The 17,536-nt window shown below is 51.5% G+C and overlaps 9 protein-coding genes across 9 annotated transcripts; 2 read left to right on the forward strand and 7 right to left on the reverse strand.

The window, feature by feature from the left end:
- Positions 1–19: 19 nt before the first annotated feature.
- On the forward strand, positions 20–2,209 carry M431DRAFT_8011 (hypothetical protein; the record flags this gene model as incomplete). The annotated part of the gene is made up of 5 exons (XM_024922902.1): positions 20–220; positions 322–1,580; positions 1,639–1,938; positions 1,991–2,079; positions 2,139–2,209. The coding sequence occupies 5 exons, from the start codon at positions 20–22 to the stop codon at positions 2,207–2,209; spliced, it is 1,920 nt and encodes a 639-aa protein (XP_024771344.1).
- A 219-nt stretch (positions 2,210–2,428) lies between these two features.
- On the reverse strand, positions 2,429–3,616 carry M431DRAFT_92073 (hypothetical protein; the record flags this gene model as incomplete). The annotated part of the gene is made up of 1 exon (XM_024924325.1): positions 2,429–3,616. The coding sequence occupies one exon, from the start codon at positions 3,614–3,616 to the stop codon at positions 2,429–2,431; it is 1,188 nt and encodes a 395-aa protein (XP_024771345.1).
- Positions 3,617–4,369: 753 nt separating this feature from the next.
- Positions 4,370–5,734, reverse strand: M431DRAFT_92039 (hypothetical protein; the record flags this gene model as incomplete). The annotated part of the gene is made up of 2 exons (XM_024924323.1): positions 4,370–4,765; positions 4,847–5,734. 2 exons carry the CDS (start codon positions 5,732–5,734, stop codon positions 4,370–4,372), a joined length of 1,284 nt encoding a protein of 427 aa, XP_024771346.1.
- A 554-nt stretch (positions 5,735–6,288) lies between these two features.
- On the reverse strand, positions 6,289–7,040 carry M431DRAFT_224842 (hypothetical protein). Its single transcript, XM_024913591.1, has one exon. The coding sequence runs from the start codon at positions 6,876–6,878 to the stop codon at positions 6,435–6,437; it is 444 nt and encodes a 147-aa protein (XP_024771347.1). The 5' UTR covers positions 6,879–7,040; the 3' UTR covers positions 6,289–6,434.
- Positions 7,041–8,147: 1,107 nt separating this feature from the next.
- On the reverse strand, positions 8,148–8,773 carry M431DRAFT_224965 (hypothetical protein). Its single transcript, XM_024913592.1, has one exon. It carries the CDS (start codon positions 8,637–8,639, stop codon positions 8,214–8,216), a length of 426 nt encoding a protein of 141 aa, XP_024771348.1. The 5' UTR covers positions 8,640–8,773; the 3' UTR covers positions 8,148–8,213.
- A 735-nt stretch (positions 8,774–9,508) lies between these two features.
- M431DRAFT_522646 (hypothetical protein) lies at positions 9,509–11,288 on the forward strand (the record flags this gene model as incomplete). The annotated part of the gene is made up of 1 exon (XM_024920507.1): positions 9,509–11,288. The coding sequence occupies one exon, from the start codon at positions 9,509–9,511 to the stop codon at positions 11,276–11,278; it is 1,770 nt and encodes a 589-aa protein (XP_024771349.1). The 3' UTR covers positions 11,279–11,288.
- Positions 11,289–11,438: 150 nt separating this feature from the next.
- M431DRAFT_121683 (hypothetical protein) lies at positions 11,439–13,348 on the reverse strand. Its single transcript, XM_024912140.1, has 3 exons — positions 12,660–13,348; positions 11,814–12,455; positions 11,439–11,753 (listed from the first exon to the last, which is right to left on the reverse strand). The coding sequence occupies exons 1-3, from the start codon at positions 13,265–13,267 to the stop codon at positions 11,498–11,500; spliced, it is 1,506 nt and encodes a 501-aa protein (XP_024771350.1). The 5' UTR covers positions 13,268–13,348; the 3' UTR covers positions 11,439–11,497.
- Positions 13,349–14,111: 763 nt separating this feature from the next.
- Positions 14,112–15,241, reverse strand: M431DRAFT_484642 (hypothetical protein; the record flags this gene model as incomplete). The annotated part of the gene is made up of 3 exons (XM_024916220.1): positions 14,112–14,356; positions 14,385–14,583; positions 14,645–15,241. The coding sequence occupies 3 exons, from the start codon at positions 15,239–15,241 to the stop codon at positions 14,112–14,114; spliced, it is 1,041 nt and encodes a 346-aa protein (XP_024771351.1).
- A 1,614-nt stretch (positions 15,242–16,855) lies between these two features.
- On the reverse strand, positions 16,856–17,350 carry M431DRAFT_484643 (hypothetical protein; the record flags this gene model as incomplete). Its single annotated transcript, XM_024916221.1, has 1 exon — positions 16,856–17,350. The coding sequence occupies one exon, from the start codon at positions 17,348–17,350 to the stop codon at positions 16,856–16,858; it is 495 nt and encodes a 164-aa protein (XP_024771352.1).
- Between the last annotated feature and the right edge of the window lie 186 nt (positions 17,351–17,536).

Here is a 17,536-nt window from a genome sequence, read left to right on the forward strand (position 1 = left end):
TGGCCCACCGCTTGAAGAGATGAAGACTCTCGCCGTTGCCAGCGGGCTCGCCGCTCTGCTCCCCACGGCGCTGGCCTGTGGGAGCGACTCGTCGTGCTACGGCCCTACTAACACGGTCGAGCATGTTCGCCATGTCAAGCGCATCCAGCCTGGAGTGCCCAATGCGGCATACGGACCCAAGGCGCCTCTTGAATGGGGTCAGCTCAACTTTCTCCATACGGTATGTATGCCGATACTGCTGTTGTCGTAGGTTTGGTTGACTATCTACATGCATTCTGACTTGCATCTTGTGACTGGACCGACACGCATGGCTGGCTGGAGGGCCATCTCAAGGAGCAAAACTATGGCGCCGACTGGGGTGATTTTGTCACCTTTTCACGCCGTATGAAGCAGACGGCCGGCAACATGGGCGTCGACCTGCTCCTGGTGGACACTGGCGATCTGCACGACGGCAATGGCGTCTCAGATGCCACTACTATCGACGGCACCGAGTCAATGCCCATCTTTGACGAGATTGCCTACGATCTGCTGACGATTGGCAACCATGAGCTGTACGTGTCCGAGGTGGCGTACCAAATGTTCAACAATTGGGCGCGCAAATGGGGCGACCGATATGTCACATCCAACGTCAAGGCCTTCAACCAGACGTCAGGCCAGTACGAGTACATTGGAGCCACCCATCGCTACTTCACCACAGAAAAGGGGCTGCGTGTCATGGCCTTTGGCGTCCTGTTCGACTTTACCGGAAACTCCAACGCCTCGCAGGTGCTCAAGGCCGCGGACATGGTCAAGGAGGAGTGGTTCACCGATGCCGTCAATACCTGCGACCCCATCGACGTCTTTATTCTCTTTGGCCACAACCCCGTGCGCCAGACAGACTCGTCCAACACGCTCAAGACGGTTTTCAACGAGATCCGCAAGGTCCATCCCACCACCCCTATCCAGATCCTCGGCGGCCACAGCCACATCCGTGACTTTGCCGTCTACGACGACAACTCGGTGGCCATTGAGTCCGGCCGCTACTGCGAGACGCTTGGCTGGATGTCCATGACGGGCTTCAGCTCCTCCAACAGCGGCTACAACGGAGTCAAGAACCCCCACGGCGTCGCCAACCCAACCCGTCCCGCGAAAGCAGGCGCAAAGTCCCCCTTTGTGTATTCGCGCCGATATCTTGACTGGAACCGCCAGACGTTCATCTACCACACCAAGCAGACCGAGCAGGCGTTTGACTATGGCTCTGGCCTGCGTGTCACTGGGGAGGTTACCAAGGTGCGCGAGGATCTCAAGCTGGGCGATGTGTATGGCTGTGCTCCCCAGACTTATTGCATCTCCTGCGTGCCCTTTGACAACTCGAGCAACATCTTCCCCGGCGTTGTTGTGCCCGCCGTCACTGCTGTTGTTGTTAATACGACTCGTGAGGACAAGTCGCGTCTGATTATTGGCAATACGGGAGCGATCCGCTTCGATCTGCACCAGGGACCGTTTACTTATGACGACAATTTTATCGTTTCTCCTTTCCGTGATGTCTTCCTCTACATCCCCGATGTGCCATATGACCTGGCCAAGAGTGTTTTGCCCAAGTAAGCTCATCCTTTATTCTCATCTAGACATGATTGTGAGATGTTAACACGACTTTAGGCTTAACAAGGGTCCCGTCGCCAAGCGTGATCTCGCCACGATGCCCATCCCCCGCGACTCCTGCACTGATCCCTCTCTGGGCTACCTCACCCGACGCGAGATGCGCCAGAGCCATGGCGTCGTCCGTCGTCAGGAGATTGTTACTTCGGGCTATGCCACCACTGATGACTGGGGCACCGATGGTGACGACACAGAGCACACTGGCATTCCCAACTACAGCCTGCCCGGCTACTTCCAAGCTCAGGCCAACTTCCCTGAGGGCAAGGACCCCGAAGTTGTTGACCTGGTCTTTTTCGACTTGTAAGCCACCTTTTGCGTGATAATTGGCAATGCGAAACTAATGTTTGTGTAGTATCGAGTCGTTAATCCTGTCGGATCTTGGTGCCAACTACACGGCCGACATGGTAAGCTGCTACATTGACTGCAGCTTTACCTCGCAGGGTATGTCCATCTCCTATGACAATTGTTGTTTTGTGACCCTTGAAGCTAACTTGTAGTAGACTTTATGCTTCCTTATGCGAAGCTCGCGTGGCAAGAGAACGTTGATAACTGCCCTGTTGCGCTTCAGTAAAGCCTTCCATGAGTTAATGTATACATGAATAATTCGAGTTGAAAGAAAGATTAGACTCTTAGATGATGATATGTCTGTTAAATATAATAAATGCGGTTCGCAATGCAATTTCGCTTGAGCCGCAACGCTACTACTTTATAAGTGATGAAAACAAAGAGAAGTCCTACTCTACTCTCCAAAAGTGTTCCTTTCCAAAACCATGCATGCATGATATGACACTCAATAGTATACATCCCCCTTCATCAACACCCTCGCCGTCCTCAACAGCTTAGCTTCCTCAATCCTCCCATCCTTCATCGTCGTACCAACATCCACCACACCACTCGGATGCCCAATCCTAATCACAGACTTCTTCTCGCCCCCCATCATCTCCGCCGCAATCGTCCCGTCAATCTGCGACGCAGCGCCCAGACACAGCGAGAGCGTCAGGGGCGCCGCCTTGTGCGCCTGGCCCATGGACATGGCGAGGCACTGAATGTCCGTCTCGGCGGACTTTTTCGCGGTTGGGGGTAGTAGCATGACTACTTTGGGCACGCTCTCGATCTTGGGGTCTAGATGCATTGCGGAGGCGCCGGCTTGGCGGATTTGCTCGAGGCGTGCTTTTAGGGGGGCATTTGCTTCGACGAGGGAGGGGGTGAGGGTTGTTGCTGTGGCGTCGTCGATGCCGAGGCTGGATGTGGTGATGAATACGCCTGGATTGCTGACATCGACGAGTGATGCCTTGACAGTGCTCCCATCGGGAAGATGGAGTTCGTCAATGGGATTACCCGTGGGAAGAGCCCGACCGGTCTTTGCGCCGGCGGGATCTAAGAAGCTGAGCGTGATGGGGGATTGCGTCCCCGGCACGCCGTCCATGGCGTAGTCCCCGTGCGGAGAGTACGTGAGCGGGCTTCCGTCAAGCTGGAACCGTGATACGACGACCTTGTTGGTATTCGTGTTGAGAATGCGCAGCGTCGCCCAGCGAGACCGCGTGGCTGCGTCGTACGAGACGCGGGAAGCGATCCGAGAAGGCGGGACGAAACCCATGTCCCATGCCGCGGGACCGACTATGGCGGACATGTTGCCGCAGGTCCCCGCGAGGTCGAGAGTGCCGTCGCGGATGCCGACTTGGACGAACGTGAACTCGGCGTCTACAGTCGGCCCCACATCGGACCCGGACCCGGAGCTGGCGCCGGAGCTAGAAGAAGAGGATAATGATGACGGGGGCCCGACGACGACGACCTTGGAGGTGGAGGAGATGCCGGAGCCCATGCCGTCGAGCTGGCGGGCGTACAGGGGATCCGGGGAGCCCATTGCGGGGGCGAGGATGGGCTGCCACTGGCAGGGGACGGGGGGGAGGGAGGCGCGGCTGAAGAGGAGGCCGGTGGAGGTGCCGCTGCGGACGAACCAGGCGGGGAGGCGGCGCATTGTTGTTGAGATGTAGCGTGTGATTGAGATTGTGAGTTTTGTGTGTGTGTTGGTGGGAGAGGGGGTTGTTGTGTTATTAGCGTGGTGATGGGAAATGTGTGATATTGTGGAGGAGTAATATTATGTGGTTGCTAGTGGTAGCTGATTCTATGGTAAGGGTAAAAATGATGAGGAGGTTGGGTGAAGCTAGCACGACGTGCGGGTATATTGACGGAGATCATTTAGAAGAGCTGATTTACCTCGGCACTACATACACTCTTTCACAAGTTCAATCAACACAAAACACCATTTTGTAGCGGCAATTAGTCATCTGAGAATTTGTGTTACTGCAGGGCACTACTTCGTAGGCAGTCCCCCCGTGTAAGAAAAACTCCAGTCCAAAACTCATGTTGTCGTGATATTTCTGTAATACCAAAATGCCCCTTCTATAAAAGATTCCGTCATAGTAGACATTGTCACCAAATACCTGTTGCCCAATTGCCCTGTTGAAAGCGCCGTCAATACCCAATTGTTCCCCAAACATAAAAAATACCTATCCATGGTATCCGCTATGATGATGCATGCATATCGCTGCTCCGGAAAGTACAGCTCAAAAGAAAGAAACAAAAAAACAAGCAAAGTTATGCTTTGTCCGAAATCCCGCTTTGAAACCTTTCTACCAGTTTTCCATTTCCACGAGGTTATTCCAAAAAAGAAGGACCCAATAAGAAAGTTTGAGAAAAAAGGGGTTCATGTCAAAATGGCGTTTAATCATTATCGGCCGTAAAGATGCTGTCCAGCCCAGCGACCCTTTGATCTGCCCCTGGCCAGTCTTCGGCCAATGTTGCCAAAGCAGAGGCACGTGCAGAACAGCACGCTGAGGATCCAGATGCCCGCCTCGACGGTTTCCTGGCTGGCGATTCCGCCCAGCATCATCGCCGGCTCGGCCTGGGGCTCTGCGTAGAAGCTGCTGTTGGCCTGCGCAAACGTGGTCGAGGGCGCACGGATAATGTCGGGGCTGACGCTCAGCAGGAAGACGGTTCCGGCGAGGCCAACGACGGTGGACACGACGAGGGCGGGCATGGTTCTATCAATCAGCCACCAGAGGAACAAGTTGGCCAGTGCCACGGCCAATGAGACCTGTGAGCTTGATGTCCATGAGAGACGACGCTGCGTTGGAGAATGTTATGTTAGTTACACCACGTTACGTTACGCAAGCTACATAGAGGGTGACACTGGGGTTCAACTCACAACTGCAAAGGCAACGCCTACGAAAACGCCGATTGCTCTCATCACCAGCGCCCAGTCTGTCTCTGGCAGGGGCTGTCTCTCGTCATCATCGTATGTAGACTCGACCGAATCGACTTCTGTCTCGCCACTGTCGCAGCCAAACATGCCGTCCCACTCGCCGTCAACCCACGGCTGCAGCGCGCCCATGCCAACGCCGGCGAGCGCAAACCCCCACATGGCAGTGTATGATCCGTTGTATCGTGGCATCCCGCTGCCGGCGTCGGATAGCTGAAGCAGACCCTGCTCTTGGTGCAAGTGGGTGACGAGCACACCGTAGCCAGCTCCCAGCACGAACAGTACTAGAGCTCGTGAAGCCAGCCATAGCGCCCTGGATCCGGGGGTTGTGGGCTGTTTCGGACGGTTTGTCTCGGTGCTGGCGTGTGATTGGCGTCTCGACCGATCGCGCATGAGCTCGTATGTAGCGCGGCTGAGGCTATCACGCCGCTTCACCGGCGATCCGGCGCCTGTCCCCCAGGGGTTGTGCAGTTCCTCGTCATCGTCGCCTGCGCCATTGAAGACCTCGTCCTGGTCTGAACAGTCGTAAATGCCCGCCAGCGTCGAGGTATTGAGGTCTGCGGTGGATCGCGACTGTGTGAGCAGCGTGGGAGAGTCGGGCGGAGAGTCGTCGGACGGCCGTGAACCGAGGAAGCCAGACTTGAGCAGGTCGCGGCGGAAGCGGGCGAGGAGGATCTCGTCTTCGAGGCGCTGCTCTTCGCTGTCGCTTTCGTCGTCCTTGGGAGGCGTGAGGCTCTGAGGCTGAGGCGTGGAACACTTGAGGTCGAAGACGAAGGGCCGGCGAGGAATGGGGCGGAACAAGGGAGGACCGTCTGCTGCTGTATTATCGTTCATGTTTGCGCTGCGTCTCTTCTTTTTTTTTTTCTTTGTGTGTGTGTGTTTTCCCGCTGAAATATCAACCGATGTCGACAATGTCTTGGAGTAGAGCGAGTGTTTCAATGCCGGTATGACGCGTGCGCAAGTCAAGAGTTCCGAGCTGCAGGGGAGACGAAAGCCCGTGTTTTAAAACGTAAAAGGATGCCTTGGATAATGCTTGCAATGCTTGCGATGACGGCGTGGCAGCTCCACCGCTAAGGCTGGGATCTTGAGCTTCCGAAAGCGAATTGATGGTCTGATTAAGCTTCGGGGCCGGTGGATCCGCTGACGACTGAGGGCGAAGGAAAAAGGAGATGGAATGATGTAGTTCGGGATGCTGCGAGTCAAAACAAAAAACAAGAAACAAGAGTCAGCGTTGTGTTGCATTATCACATGGCAAAAGTGGCCCTGCCATGATGCTCGGGTGGTAAGTTTTTGCTTTATGCATCATGTGTCAGGGCCCCAACAGAGAGGGTGGATCGGGCCACCAAAAAAAGAACGAAGACGAAGGACGAAGACGGAGAAATGGGGAATGTGGGACTTGTTCATGTCTTGTCTTTTCTTTCTGTTCACTCTCTTTCTTCTTCTTTTTTCTCTTGATTTACATACCTCTTCTTTTGTGCCGGTGATCAAAGGATGTTGCTTCTTGTTGCTGTTGGCTGTGCGTTTGCACTACAGCTCAAAAGGTACCTGACATACACAGCCTGCAAACCAGGGGGGCGGCTAGATTCCGGGTTGCTGCAGATGGATTGCAGCTGTTTTGCTGGGGACAAGCGGAGATGGCCGTTTCGGCAGAACCCGACCGAACCGATGCAAAGGAGAGAGTGAGAGAATGAGAGAGTCGAATGCAGAGAGAAATATCGTCAATAGCAATCACGAGAAGGATGGGAGGGGCGTCGGGCTGCTTTAAATGGCGTCCGGTGTGTTTCAATGGCTGCGAATGAAACTCGTCTCGGCCCAATCTTGCCCTCGACTGTATGTACTGTACACACTCTTCTCTCTCGTCTTTATACACACAACACAGGCAAAAGGAACGCAGCGCATTCGTCGAATGCTCTTTGGCTCTTATGCATGCAGCGCGCCCCTCAACAAAAATACCCGAACAGGCCCAAAAGCTGCACATGACTAGGCCTAGGCGGGCAATATTGGCCCCCTTTCAAAGACACCCTGTCTGGACAGTGTGAATTCTGCACGCGTAACTTGTAGAAGGCGGTATGCGTAGATTCAACATAATCAGCCTGGATCTTCATTGAGAATTGCATACTCGTATATATTTATAATACGCACTCATTGTCGTTGTGATTAAGCACCGAGAGCTTGAATAGATCGTCCATCAATACTCAAGGATCTACATATGTCTATATAACTAGCCGGCGGCTAATGTTATACATGCACCAGACACAAAAGAGGCAACACGCAGCAGCACAGATGATGTACATGGAGCCGCCTCGCACAAGATGCATTCAGCCTCTTTTGACAGCGGCAACTCTCAGCTTCAGCCCATTTCCGACGGCCAAGATGGTTTCCGAACCAAGAGCCCGGGTTTCAGCGCCCGTAGCCCAACTGACTTGATTTGATACTTCAATGGCATTGACGACTCCGTGACTTACCCCGGCCCGTGCCCTTCATCCATCCCTCATTGCACAATGGTGTAGCAATAGCTCAGCGCTAGTCACCATCAACTGAACGGACCGTTGAAGAAAAGCGCCACAACTCTCAGGTTATTCAAACTATATGAACAACTCACATGCCTAGTTCCAATGCATAATAACTGCATGTCATACAGATCGTCGGCCTCCTCACCTGCAAAAGATGGCACGCACGGGACCATCACCGACAGCGCAGATCCCTTACCCAGTACTAACCGCAGTATCCGGTACTGCCAGTGCTTTGTAGCCCCGGATTTTCCACACTGTGCGATGGAGCCCCTTTTTAGGGCAGCTCTTCAGGCGCTTGCTCCGCATGTCAAAAGCTGCAAATGTCCGTTTTCGCTGCTCATCACGGGTCTATTTAACGGAACCCCTTCTTCAAGGGATACGCCAATATTGTAGAGACAAAGGGGGCGGATTCGTTTGTCACTTTTTGAATTATCAAGCTGTTTCATTTATTACAGCTGGGGCTCTTGAACCAGGGGGGATAGAGAACGAGTCGGCTCTGGTACTTGGGTATAGGACCCATGCTAAGCAGCAAATACTGTGCCAAAGTTGTACCTCATGTTGCTCATGCACGCGGAATTAAAACTCAACCTATTGAAAAACGAGACCAATACGGTAGACGCCAAAGCAGACAAAAATAATATAAAAAAGGTAAAAAGTAAAAAGTAAATCAGTCAGCTGGGCTGCAATTTCTCCGCACACTCAAAAGCAACCGCATAAGCGACCCCCGGCACAACTCTATCCCACCCCATTTTCCCCAGCATCGTCAAATCACCACGCTTCCTCATCCCCCCTCCCTTCTGTTACACCCTTACTACTACTACGAGTACTACTAATACTCGTATATACCTACTAATACATACAAAGACTGGTATATGTACGAGATACGAGAGGGGGAGAAGTTTAAGTTGCCGCCCGGGGTGACATTCCCTCTCCTCCCATTGGCCCTCTCGTCTTTCGCCATGGCATTTTCTTTTCTTCCTCGCTTCATCGCCCAGCCTAAGGGATAAGGCGTGTTTCGGGCCAGGAACCAAGAGGCGAGTCAGAAGCTGGCCGTGCCGCATTTCATGAAACTCAAATCTAGACGGAGCCACGGGACACGGAACGCGGCGACTCGAGCATCCATCCATCTTGACATGTGACAATGCATGTTTTGACTCTTGTCTCTCCTCCCCGCATTTCAATATACTCGTGCATGCGAAGAGCTCCGTACTCCGTACTCCGTACATCCATACTAAATCAGGCAGAACCCTGTCGGTGCTCGGCAACACAAGCACTTCGTGTAAAATAGATAAACATGGACATCAATCTTCAACGCCGCCCATTGGCGCACGTGTACCAATACCCAAAGGCAACATGTTCATCTTGGAACCACTTGGGCTTACCACGGAGGTCAGCTATGCATCAACGTCCAGCCAACCACAGCAGAATCCCTCCCCCTTTGGCCCCCCTCGCGTTCCTGGTCCGCGTGGCGTCTCGTGAGCGGCCCAGATGCGCTTAAACTTTTGGCCAAGCTGCTTGCCTGCAGACGGTACAAACCTTGTGGTACATACCTAGTACTCGTTGAAGACAGTGAGAGTAGCAGATGTTCAATGAACCGGGCATCATTAGGTAGTAATAAGATTTCAAAGTGGAAGCAATGGTATAGGTATAACTCATGGGTAGTGTGCTACAATCTATGTCGAGTACTTTGACCACGAAGAAGGATTTCAAAAGGTCCCATTACACTGACTGCTGACGGTTTGCCGAGTACACATACGCTGAGTACATGTACGAAATAGCACCAGGTAATCGGGGATTCCATCTGCTATATGTGCTCCATAGTTATGCCCGACCCAAGTCCTGGCCTCTGCCCAACAATCCCCCTTCGGATCCAATCCAAGTCCTACTGTGTTCAGCCAGTGCTGGAATGCAGCATGTTTCCAAAAGAGGCGTCGACAGCATGTGACCAGGCACACCTGTCTCAATGACTTCGGCCAACGTCAAAAGTGCGGGGAGGGAAACGGCTTTTGTGTATCAAAATAGTTGCAGGTGCTCTTTCCTTTTTTTATCAAGAACTATTCCATTCCATTTCTATTCAAGGACAGCATGTGACAGTATGTCTACCAATCTATCCCCATGTCCAAAAATTAATGTAATTCGCTGGGATTCATCCCAGGTTACCGTTAAATGCCCCTACTGCGATGAATTGCATCGACATGGAGTCGCGAATCCGGGAAAGCGCGTTTCGCACTGCGCCCCCGGTGGCCAATATGAGTTCATATTCCCCATCGATGAGAAAAGTGGACTTGTCGGCTATGAAATTGACAAGAGAAGAGCCTGTTTTGTGAATCCCAGCTTGCAAGCAGCTCACACTGATGGCAACCCATATTCTTCAGAGAGTGATGAGTGCGAGCTGGCGGATTCTTTTCGCTCTGCAATGAGAATTTCTGGTACAGAACCAAAGTCGGCGCCAATTTTGGATCTCTACGATGATGCGAGAGAAGTTATTACTTTTACTCTTCCAAATGGCGACACCTTTGAGGAAAAGAAAATTCGGTTCGCTGTTTCAGACTGTATATTCGGCAAATTGGGTGCAGTAAGCCAGTACCTGGAGACTTCTACGGAGGCGAAACTTTTTCTGCACGGAAAAGACGAGACTGGAAACACAACCTTGATTATGGCTGCAGCAGAAAAGAGCGACGAGATGGTGTCGCTCCTTTTACAGAAAGGTGCGGATGTCGACGCTACCAATAATAACGGACGAAGTGCGCTCATGGAGGCCGCCCTTTGGGGTCGCCTGAGGAGTGTGAAAGCTTTGCTCGAGTCCAATGCCTCCAAATCCGCCAAGGACCGTCACGGTCGCAGTGCGATGGATTTAGCACAGCCAACTGGCCGAAATGAAAAAGAGAGATATAGTCGCTCTAGCCGTGCGGCTGCAGATAACGTCCCCGAACGTAACAGCGATAGGCGACATATCGCTATCTTACTTGGCGACTCGAACGGTGAGAAGCGTCATGCATACACTAGGCCACTTTCAGAGAGTGAGAGGAACAACTATTTCTTCAGGAAATCTGAGTTAGAGATGGTAATAACTCTTCATGGTCCCATTGAACGCTACCCCGTCCCGCAGATCAAGAAAACTGCTGCCGTTCTCGACCGGGGAGATCAGTTTGCTCGAATATCGGCAACTAGTGGATGGGGTGTTGGTTCTCTACCCCCAAACGATAAGGATATGCCATCCTGGACCGAGCAGGTCTATTACATCGCATCTATAATCGGCCATAGGTTCGAAGAACCGCAATATCTAAGCTGGGATCAGGGCAAACCAGGCCAGTATTATGCTTGCCATTCAGAGAAAAAGCTCATCGCCTACTTCTTAGACAAGCACGTATTCTTGCCTAAAGACAGACAACCTGACCAGACGTTGGAAGACTCAATCCTTGAAGTGGAAACTTCCTTGCAAGAGGGAAAACAATTGTCCATTGCCTGGGCCAGGGTGTGTGATCTGGAAGAGAAGAAAATTGACTTGGACCGCCAGCTCTTCAGTGCAGATGATCGATTGCTTGGTGACTCTTATGATGAGCAAGAGGTCGATAGGCTGAAACATAAGATTCACACAATCGACGAAGAACTGTCAAGACTTGAGTCGGACACTTTCGTGGCTACAATGAGAACTCAACAGAAGAAGGAAAGCAAGTTGTCGAAGAAAGAAAAGGCACATTCGGATCTGATGGAACTGAGCGAGAATGAGCCCCCCATCTCGTTAAAGAGTGCCGTCATACTGAGCAGCAACATGATATGCCAAGACTGTGATAATTTTAGGAAACTGGTGAATGACCATTTCCAGCTGAATATCGAAATGAACTGGAAACTCCTTCCATGTTGAATAGATTAGCAACACGGGCTTCCTGTTCCCCTCTCGTTGGCTTTGGCAAGGTGATAATGGCAATGAATTATTGCCCAGTTAGTTATAGTCACTGGAGCATACACTTCAAACGAATCGTCACCTCTCAGACATTTCCACGAGCCAAGGGGGGTTAAGCATCAATATTGTCATCACTACCATCTAAACTACAAAACTACTCTAAAACTCTTCTATTGGCGGTCAAATGCGCGCAAAGACTTCTCCCTCAGGTTTCGCCGAATCGTTGACCCAAATCAGAGACTCAATGAGTGTGCCGCTCTTGTTTGGCTGGAACTGGATCGTGTAAAACTGTGCATCGTGGACGAGGGGAAATTGTTGTTCGGCCATTTGATTCCACGACAGGAACCATGTAAAGACATCTCCATGATGATGATGTAGTGGAATACCTCCGAGGCTGGCACCCCAAATAGTCATTACGAGGGGGCTCTTTATTCGTCTTTGCCCCCTTTCGTCCTCATCTCTCTGTTCTTTGCCCAGGTGCCTCGAGAAAAATGACTGCTTCCGGATAGTGATGCTCTCACCTGAAACAGCGCTCTCATATTCTCCACAATAGTCGCTCAGAGGCCTCGTGGGTCCTTTGGTTTGTCGGCCTTGTTGTAATTTTTCAGCGAGCTCAGAATACTCTTGGCGCGCGTTGCGTGCGCTTATTCCAGCGAGGAAAGCATAGTTGTTCTTGTACGGGTTGCCCAGAGTCGCCTGGATCAGGAGCTGCCCGATCCAGTCGGGCGTGTCGTCGCCCGTCGTCGTGTTGCTCAGCACTATCACCGCGGCTTCGTATCCCGGCAGCAGGCCGACAAAGCCGTGGGTGCCGTGATATCTGCTCTGGTTCCAAATCAACGTGACCGGGGCGATGCCCGTTCCGAGCTCGGGCATTTGCGTCTTCATCAGCTCCGGGTTGGCTCCAATATCTCCAATGACAGCGGGTAGCGTGCAGGTCGCCCAGCCAGCAGCGTGACTCTTATTTGCTTTTTCACCCGTTCCTATAGCTTGGAGCGGATTGAACAGCAAGTCTACATCTGGAAATACTTGCTTGCGTCTGAGAGTCTGGATTTCCACATCCTTTGTGTGACGTTGACGTTTCCATGCCCGATTGAGGGCGATGCAGTACTTGGCCAAATCATTTGTGGTGCTCATCATACTTCCAACGGCCACTGATGGCATCAAGTTGTGCTCATAGGCAGAACTGCCGCAATTTCGGGCATGTACGAACAGTCGGCCATTGACTCCAACGCTGTATCTCCGAGACGTGTTATGTTCTATGTCAGATGTTTCATCCAGGGCCACTCGAGTACGGGACATCTGGAGAGGCTTCAGGACATTCTCTTTGAGGTAGTCTGCATACTTTGGACTGACAATCTTCCCAAGAAGGGCGTAACCGATACCATTGTGTAGGAATTGAGATCTCAGAGTCGCCCGAGGCCCAAGGTTATTGTATGTCGGAATAATCGTCCTGTCGTTTACCTTGCAGGGGAAGTCGCCAACGTCGAATATGTGTGGCCAGTGATCAGACGTTTGAAGTCCTGTGCGATGGCCGAGAAGATCGCCGACTGTCGCATCACTGTTGTTTACTTGGGGAAGAAAGTCTGAAATCTTGTTGTCATAGCTCAACCCCTTTCTGTACACCTGCTGAGCCACGCAAGCTGCCGTGAAGCCTTGGCTCAGAGCGCCGATGGGGAAAATGGTGTCTGAATCCACGGGCTTTTTTTGGTCCATGTCGCGGTAACCCATGTTTGCCGTCCATATGATTTCGCCCTTGAATATGACGTGACTGGCTAGGCCAACGATGTGATTCTCCTTTAATATTTCGGCAATCGCATCGCGGGCCTTGTCGAGACGTTGGACTATTTCACCCGGGGACCCGGCGATGGTTTCTGCCCTATTGGTTCCTGGGTCAACATCATAATCACTCACAGAGGGGGTGGGCAAAATAAGGAAAGGGTCGACTTGCATTGTGTCTTGAATCTTGTCTCCAAGTGTTGCGAAGTAGAAAGGCCGCTAATGGGCATATTGGTGATTTTGATGAGCCAATGCAACTGGAAATTCGAGGCAATATTTATACCTAGGTATGTGTGATGCGATTCGACATGATGTGAACAAACGCCTTTCAAATGAATATCGCAGCTTGTCCAGTCCATTGGCTCAAGAGTGTTGTAAATCTGAACGGCCTGCAAAGGAACCGCAGTGGCACATGCGTCCCCAGCTCATCTTTGCAGTCCCCCCTTTTTTTGTCTTTTGCGCCGTCGAGATGCCGTCTCGAAACTCCAATGCTTGCAAGACACCATCCCGTCTTTGGTGTTTCACTTGGTTCAATTGTTTGGCTTTGCCACAACGTGGCAAGGAAAGTGGAAGTCGAGAAGAAAAGACTTGCATTGTTCTGTTCTAATTTGAGGTGAAGAACAAAGAAAGAGTAGAGAGTCTATAAGCAATAGATCCGCTCAACCACCCCGCAGCAACACCCGGTCTAGAAAGAAGAAAGAAGGCCTGACAATGCCCAGTCTAGAACAAGAAAGAACCAAGTGTGATGTCCAATCCGGAACAAACCAAAAATAAACCAAAAACAAACAAAACAACTTGAATACAAAACCAGGTCAAGTCAAGTCAAAAATAGCACGAACCAAAAGAAACCAAAAATAGCACGGAAACCCAACAACCTCGTCGCTCACACGAAGAAGCACAAGATTGAACCCAAATGACCAGAAGAACCAGATTGTGTGCCGAGCAACATGCTCCTCCCCTTCCGCCTCCTTACAAGTCCTCTCCATCCGGCGCCTGTCACGATACAAAGTCACATCCACTATGTATGCTGCTCACGAATGCTGCTCTGTGAATTGGCTGGTGCCATCAAATCAGGCGCTCTTTCGCTCACGGCCGTGTGGATGTCCTTCACATGCCTGGCAGAAGCCAGGTCCGCCTCATGGTGAAAAGCCCTTTCGTGCTTTTCCAATTTGTCAATTGCATCAGCAAAGCGTCGACCGTCGCGGCAGGCAAGACACAACTCCCGGAGGAGATTCTCTTTCAGACTGGTTAGCAAAGCAAAGGCTGGTCGGTGCGTTACGGGTCTACTCACTGCAAGCTCGCCTTTCAAGATAGAGGGCCGTCTGTATACATGCGTCCACGTAAACTACATAAACATCGCAAGATATTTTGCGCAGACGCTCGTTGTCAGGGTATAGGTTGACGTATTCTTTTAACCGCGGTAGCATTGTTTCAAGGCTATCAAGCAAAGCTTGAATGCTGGAGGAGACACTGTAGATACTTTTTGCGCTCTTCAAAAAAGTCAGCGAAAATGGCAGTTACTCATGTGAGAGCGATAAGGACAACGCTCACCTCTAGGAAGATCTGGATGCTTCCCCATACCAAGGGTAACAATTTGTTAGCCTTGGCCAAGGAGGTGATCCCTGGACTGAAGGCAAGCAGGCCCTCCACAACGGGCTTCATGGCTGTCAGAAACTTGGTGTCCGCTCTTTCTTCGTACGCCTTGTACAGTTTAAGAATATCATCCTTGCAAGATTTATACTTTAAAAGATCGGAAAGGCGTCCTGATTTCTCTTTTTTAAGGCCATTCTTCAATAGCTTCTTCCAGAGCTCATCCAGGGTCAGCCCTGCGCCAACTTCTTCGGTAGACGGAGTAGACGTGGGTGTGTCTCTTAGTCCTGGGAGCCGGAAATTCTCTAATAGCCTTCTCCGGAACTTCTTCCGGGTGGCCGATGCATCAACTTTGTCATCAGACGTGGCGGCCGTGGCTGGAGCAGCATCTTCTTCTGGCGATTCGATTGCCGTTGGAATAATGTCCTGTTCGGGCGTGGCTATGGTAGCGCTTTGCTCAGACGAGACGGGCGTGGTAACCGTAGGGAGGATGCTGGCAACGGGCTTCCGCCAACATGGGAATGGGCATTTGATGGGCTCTTCGGTCATTTCCTGCATCTTGTCATCGGTTTTTTCCCCCGCCCTCTTCGCAGTCGTCAGCAGAATGGGAAAGCACTAAACGTTACAATATTTTGACAATCACGGGATGAACAAGATGCTTCGCTCGGGTTAAAGGGCATCTTCCTATATACATCTGAAGAGCCATGGCGCAACCCAGACGACCAATGTTCACGATGCCGCGTCAGTCACTACAGTTGCCAGTACCCGTTCCTCCCGTGTTGCTAAAACTATGTTGAAACAAGAGGCGGACGGCAAATCCAAGATATGAGCCCAGAAAACCAAGATGGATATGGAATGCATCAATAATTCTTCTGTTTCTGCCTCCAGACATCCACCTGGCTCACGGAAGCTCGTGGGGGGAGATACATGTATCCGATGCTTCAGATTTGTCTGCCAAAGCGTTTGCATACTGTCTGCCAACGGGCAACAATGGGAGAGCTACCGGCCAGTTTGAAGCTCACAAGGTGAAATACTCCTCAAACCCCAGCTTTATACAAGCATCTAGTCTATTTCCATCTCCTATCATACAACGATCCATTTCCTTAGCGCGAGATTGTACTGAAACGTCCCAGATACGGCAGCCTTCTAGAACACGGTACAATGAGGCAGTTTATCGGGTGTTTCATGTCAAAATTACATGGTATAAATACATCTGTTCTTCTTCATTGTTACTGCGAACAGCCGTTAACAGGATTTCCGGCGTTGGTCAACTTTTCCTGTTCTTATCCGTGAGGCAGTCACTGCTTTACTGGTTGCGTTAAGGCGGCGATCAGAGATTGAGACGTGGCCTAAGATGAGGAAACAGAATTAGAAGCGGGAAACGGGAGCAGGAAAGGGGTGAATGTTCGTTGCCATTCACCAACATCCGGGCTTCTTCGAGTTAGTACAAGTATGAAGACTGCTATTACTTCTGCTATTATGGATCGCCTCTGAGAACGGTTCGAATGAGTTTCTTCTTCATCAGAGGCATTAAAAGACATGCCAGGCACTCATGTTACACAGACTCCTTATATACGCCCAGTTCCGTTTGAACGTGTTGTGTTACTCGAACGCGGCTGTGATGCTGGCCAGAAATACGAACAAAGGTAATCCATATTAACGTACATGGGGATGCTGCCCTGTGCGGTGACGGATGCTGCCATGTTCAAACAAAGAAGCACAAATACACCAGTCTCCAGTTCACATACATGTCCGCGTCCCATGTATTAATAAGATGTGCGTACATGAACGCTCCTAGGGAGGTAGGTATAATGCAAGTTCATGTAAGATGCCATCCACATGCAAACTCGGGTAGGAATGCTCTCTCAGGCCTCAAAGTCCCACTCTAGACTTCTTAGACAATGCTCCCGTAAACAGTGATGAAGACCAAACGGCGTTTCCCAAAGCATGGACATCGGATGCCTGCAGTTGGCCGTTTGTCATTAAAATAGAGCAATATCCTTGGAACAGAGCGCGACGGATACACAGATTTGAGAAACAAAGTCGGGCTGTTCGTATCAAAACTTGATTAAGACTCATTTATGACCCAGCCACAACATTTCTCCCGGAAGTCATGGATACATTCAACAGATTCTCCTCTCAAGTCCACCGAACAGATGCCTCCACCCTCAGCTATCGCTTCTGCCATCTCTGTTGATGCAGCGCCTTAACCTCCAAGTCTAACCCCGGAACCGGTCCTTCAACCTGAATGTGCGGCGCAACAGCATTAATCGGAAGCGCCGCCACAGGGCCCTTTTCGACTCCAGCCTCTTCCATCCAGCTCTGATACTGCGCCGTGGAAGTAACATACACGATCCGGCCCAGCCCGACATACGCGTGGGCAGCCGCACACATGGCGCAGTGCTCGCCGGACGTGTAGACGACGGCGGAGGCGCGGGCCTCGGGCGTGAGGTTGAGCTGCGCCCACCGGGCCAGCGTCAGTTCCGGGTGCAGCGTCGCGTCGGCCTGGAAGTTTCCTGCTTCGCCTGTGACGATGCGGTTGCGGTCCTTGTGGAGGATGTTGCCGTCTGCGTCGACTAGGACGGAGCCGAAGGGGGAGTCGCCTGCTTCGAGGGATTCACGGGCGAGGCTGACGCAGAGCTTGAGGGCTTCTTCTCGGTTGACCATTTTGGTGGTATGTGAATGTGGGTGTGAATGTGAATATGGATGCTTGGTGTTTGAGAGGGACTGAGGATGAGGATAAGAGAGTGGCTGTCGTGGATGTCATCAAATGTCATAGAGATGAGGTGAGGTGAGGCGTAGCACCAGTTATGGGGCGTGTAAGTGGCCGAATTGGGATGAGGGGAAAATGAG

This window comes from Trichoderma harzianum (assembly GCF_003025095.1).
Source record: "Trichoderma harzianum CBS 226.95 unplaced genomic scaffold M431scaffold_11, whole genome shotgun sequence".
NCBI lineage: Eukaryota > Fungi > Ascomycota > Sordariomycetes > Hypocreales > Hypocreaceae > Trichoderma > Trichoderma harzianum.

What these genes read in the sequence shown, in the direction of transcription:
- M431DRAFT_224842 (XM_024913591.1), bottom strand. Translation starts at nt 6,878, where the DNA reads ATGTGCAGCTTTTGGGCCTGTTCGGGTATTTTTGTTGAGGGGCGCGCT.
- M431DRAFT_224965 (XM_024913592.1), bottom strand. Translation starts at nt 8,639, where the DNA reads ATGTACGGAGTACGGAGTACGGAGCTCTTCGCATGCACGAGTATATTG.
- M431DRAFT_121683 (XM_024912140.1), bottom strand. Translation starts at nt 13,267, where the DNA reads ATGCAAGTCGACCCTTTCCTTATTTTGCCCACCCCCTCTGTGAGTGAT. An exon ending in GGGAAGATTGTCAGTCCAAA is followed by an intron (nt 12,456 to 12,659) that starts GTATGCAGACTA and finishes GGCCGTTGGAAG; the next exon opens with TATGATGAGCACCACAAATG. An exon ending in AGCATCACTATCCGGAAGCA is followed by an intron (nt 11,754 to 11,813) that starts GTCATTTTTCTC and finishes AAGGGGGCAAAG; the next exon opens with ACGAATAAAGAGCCCCCTCG.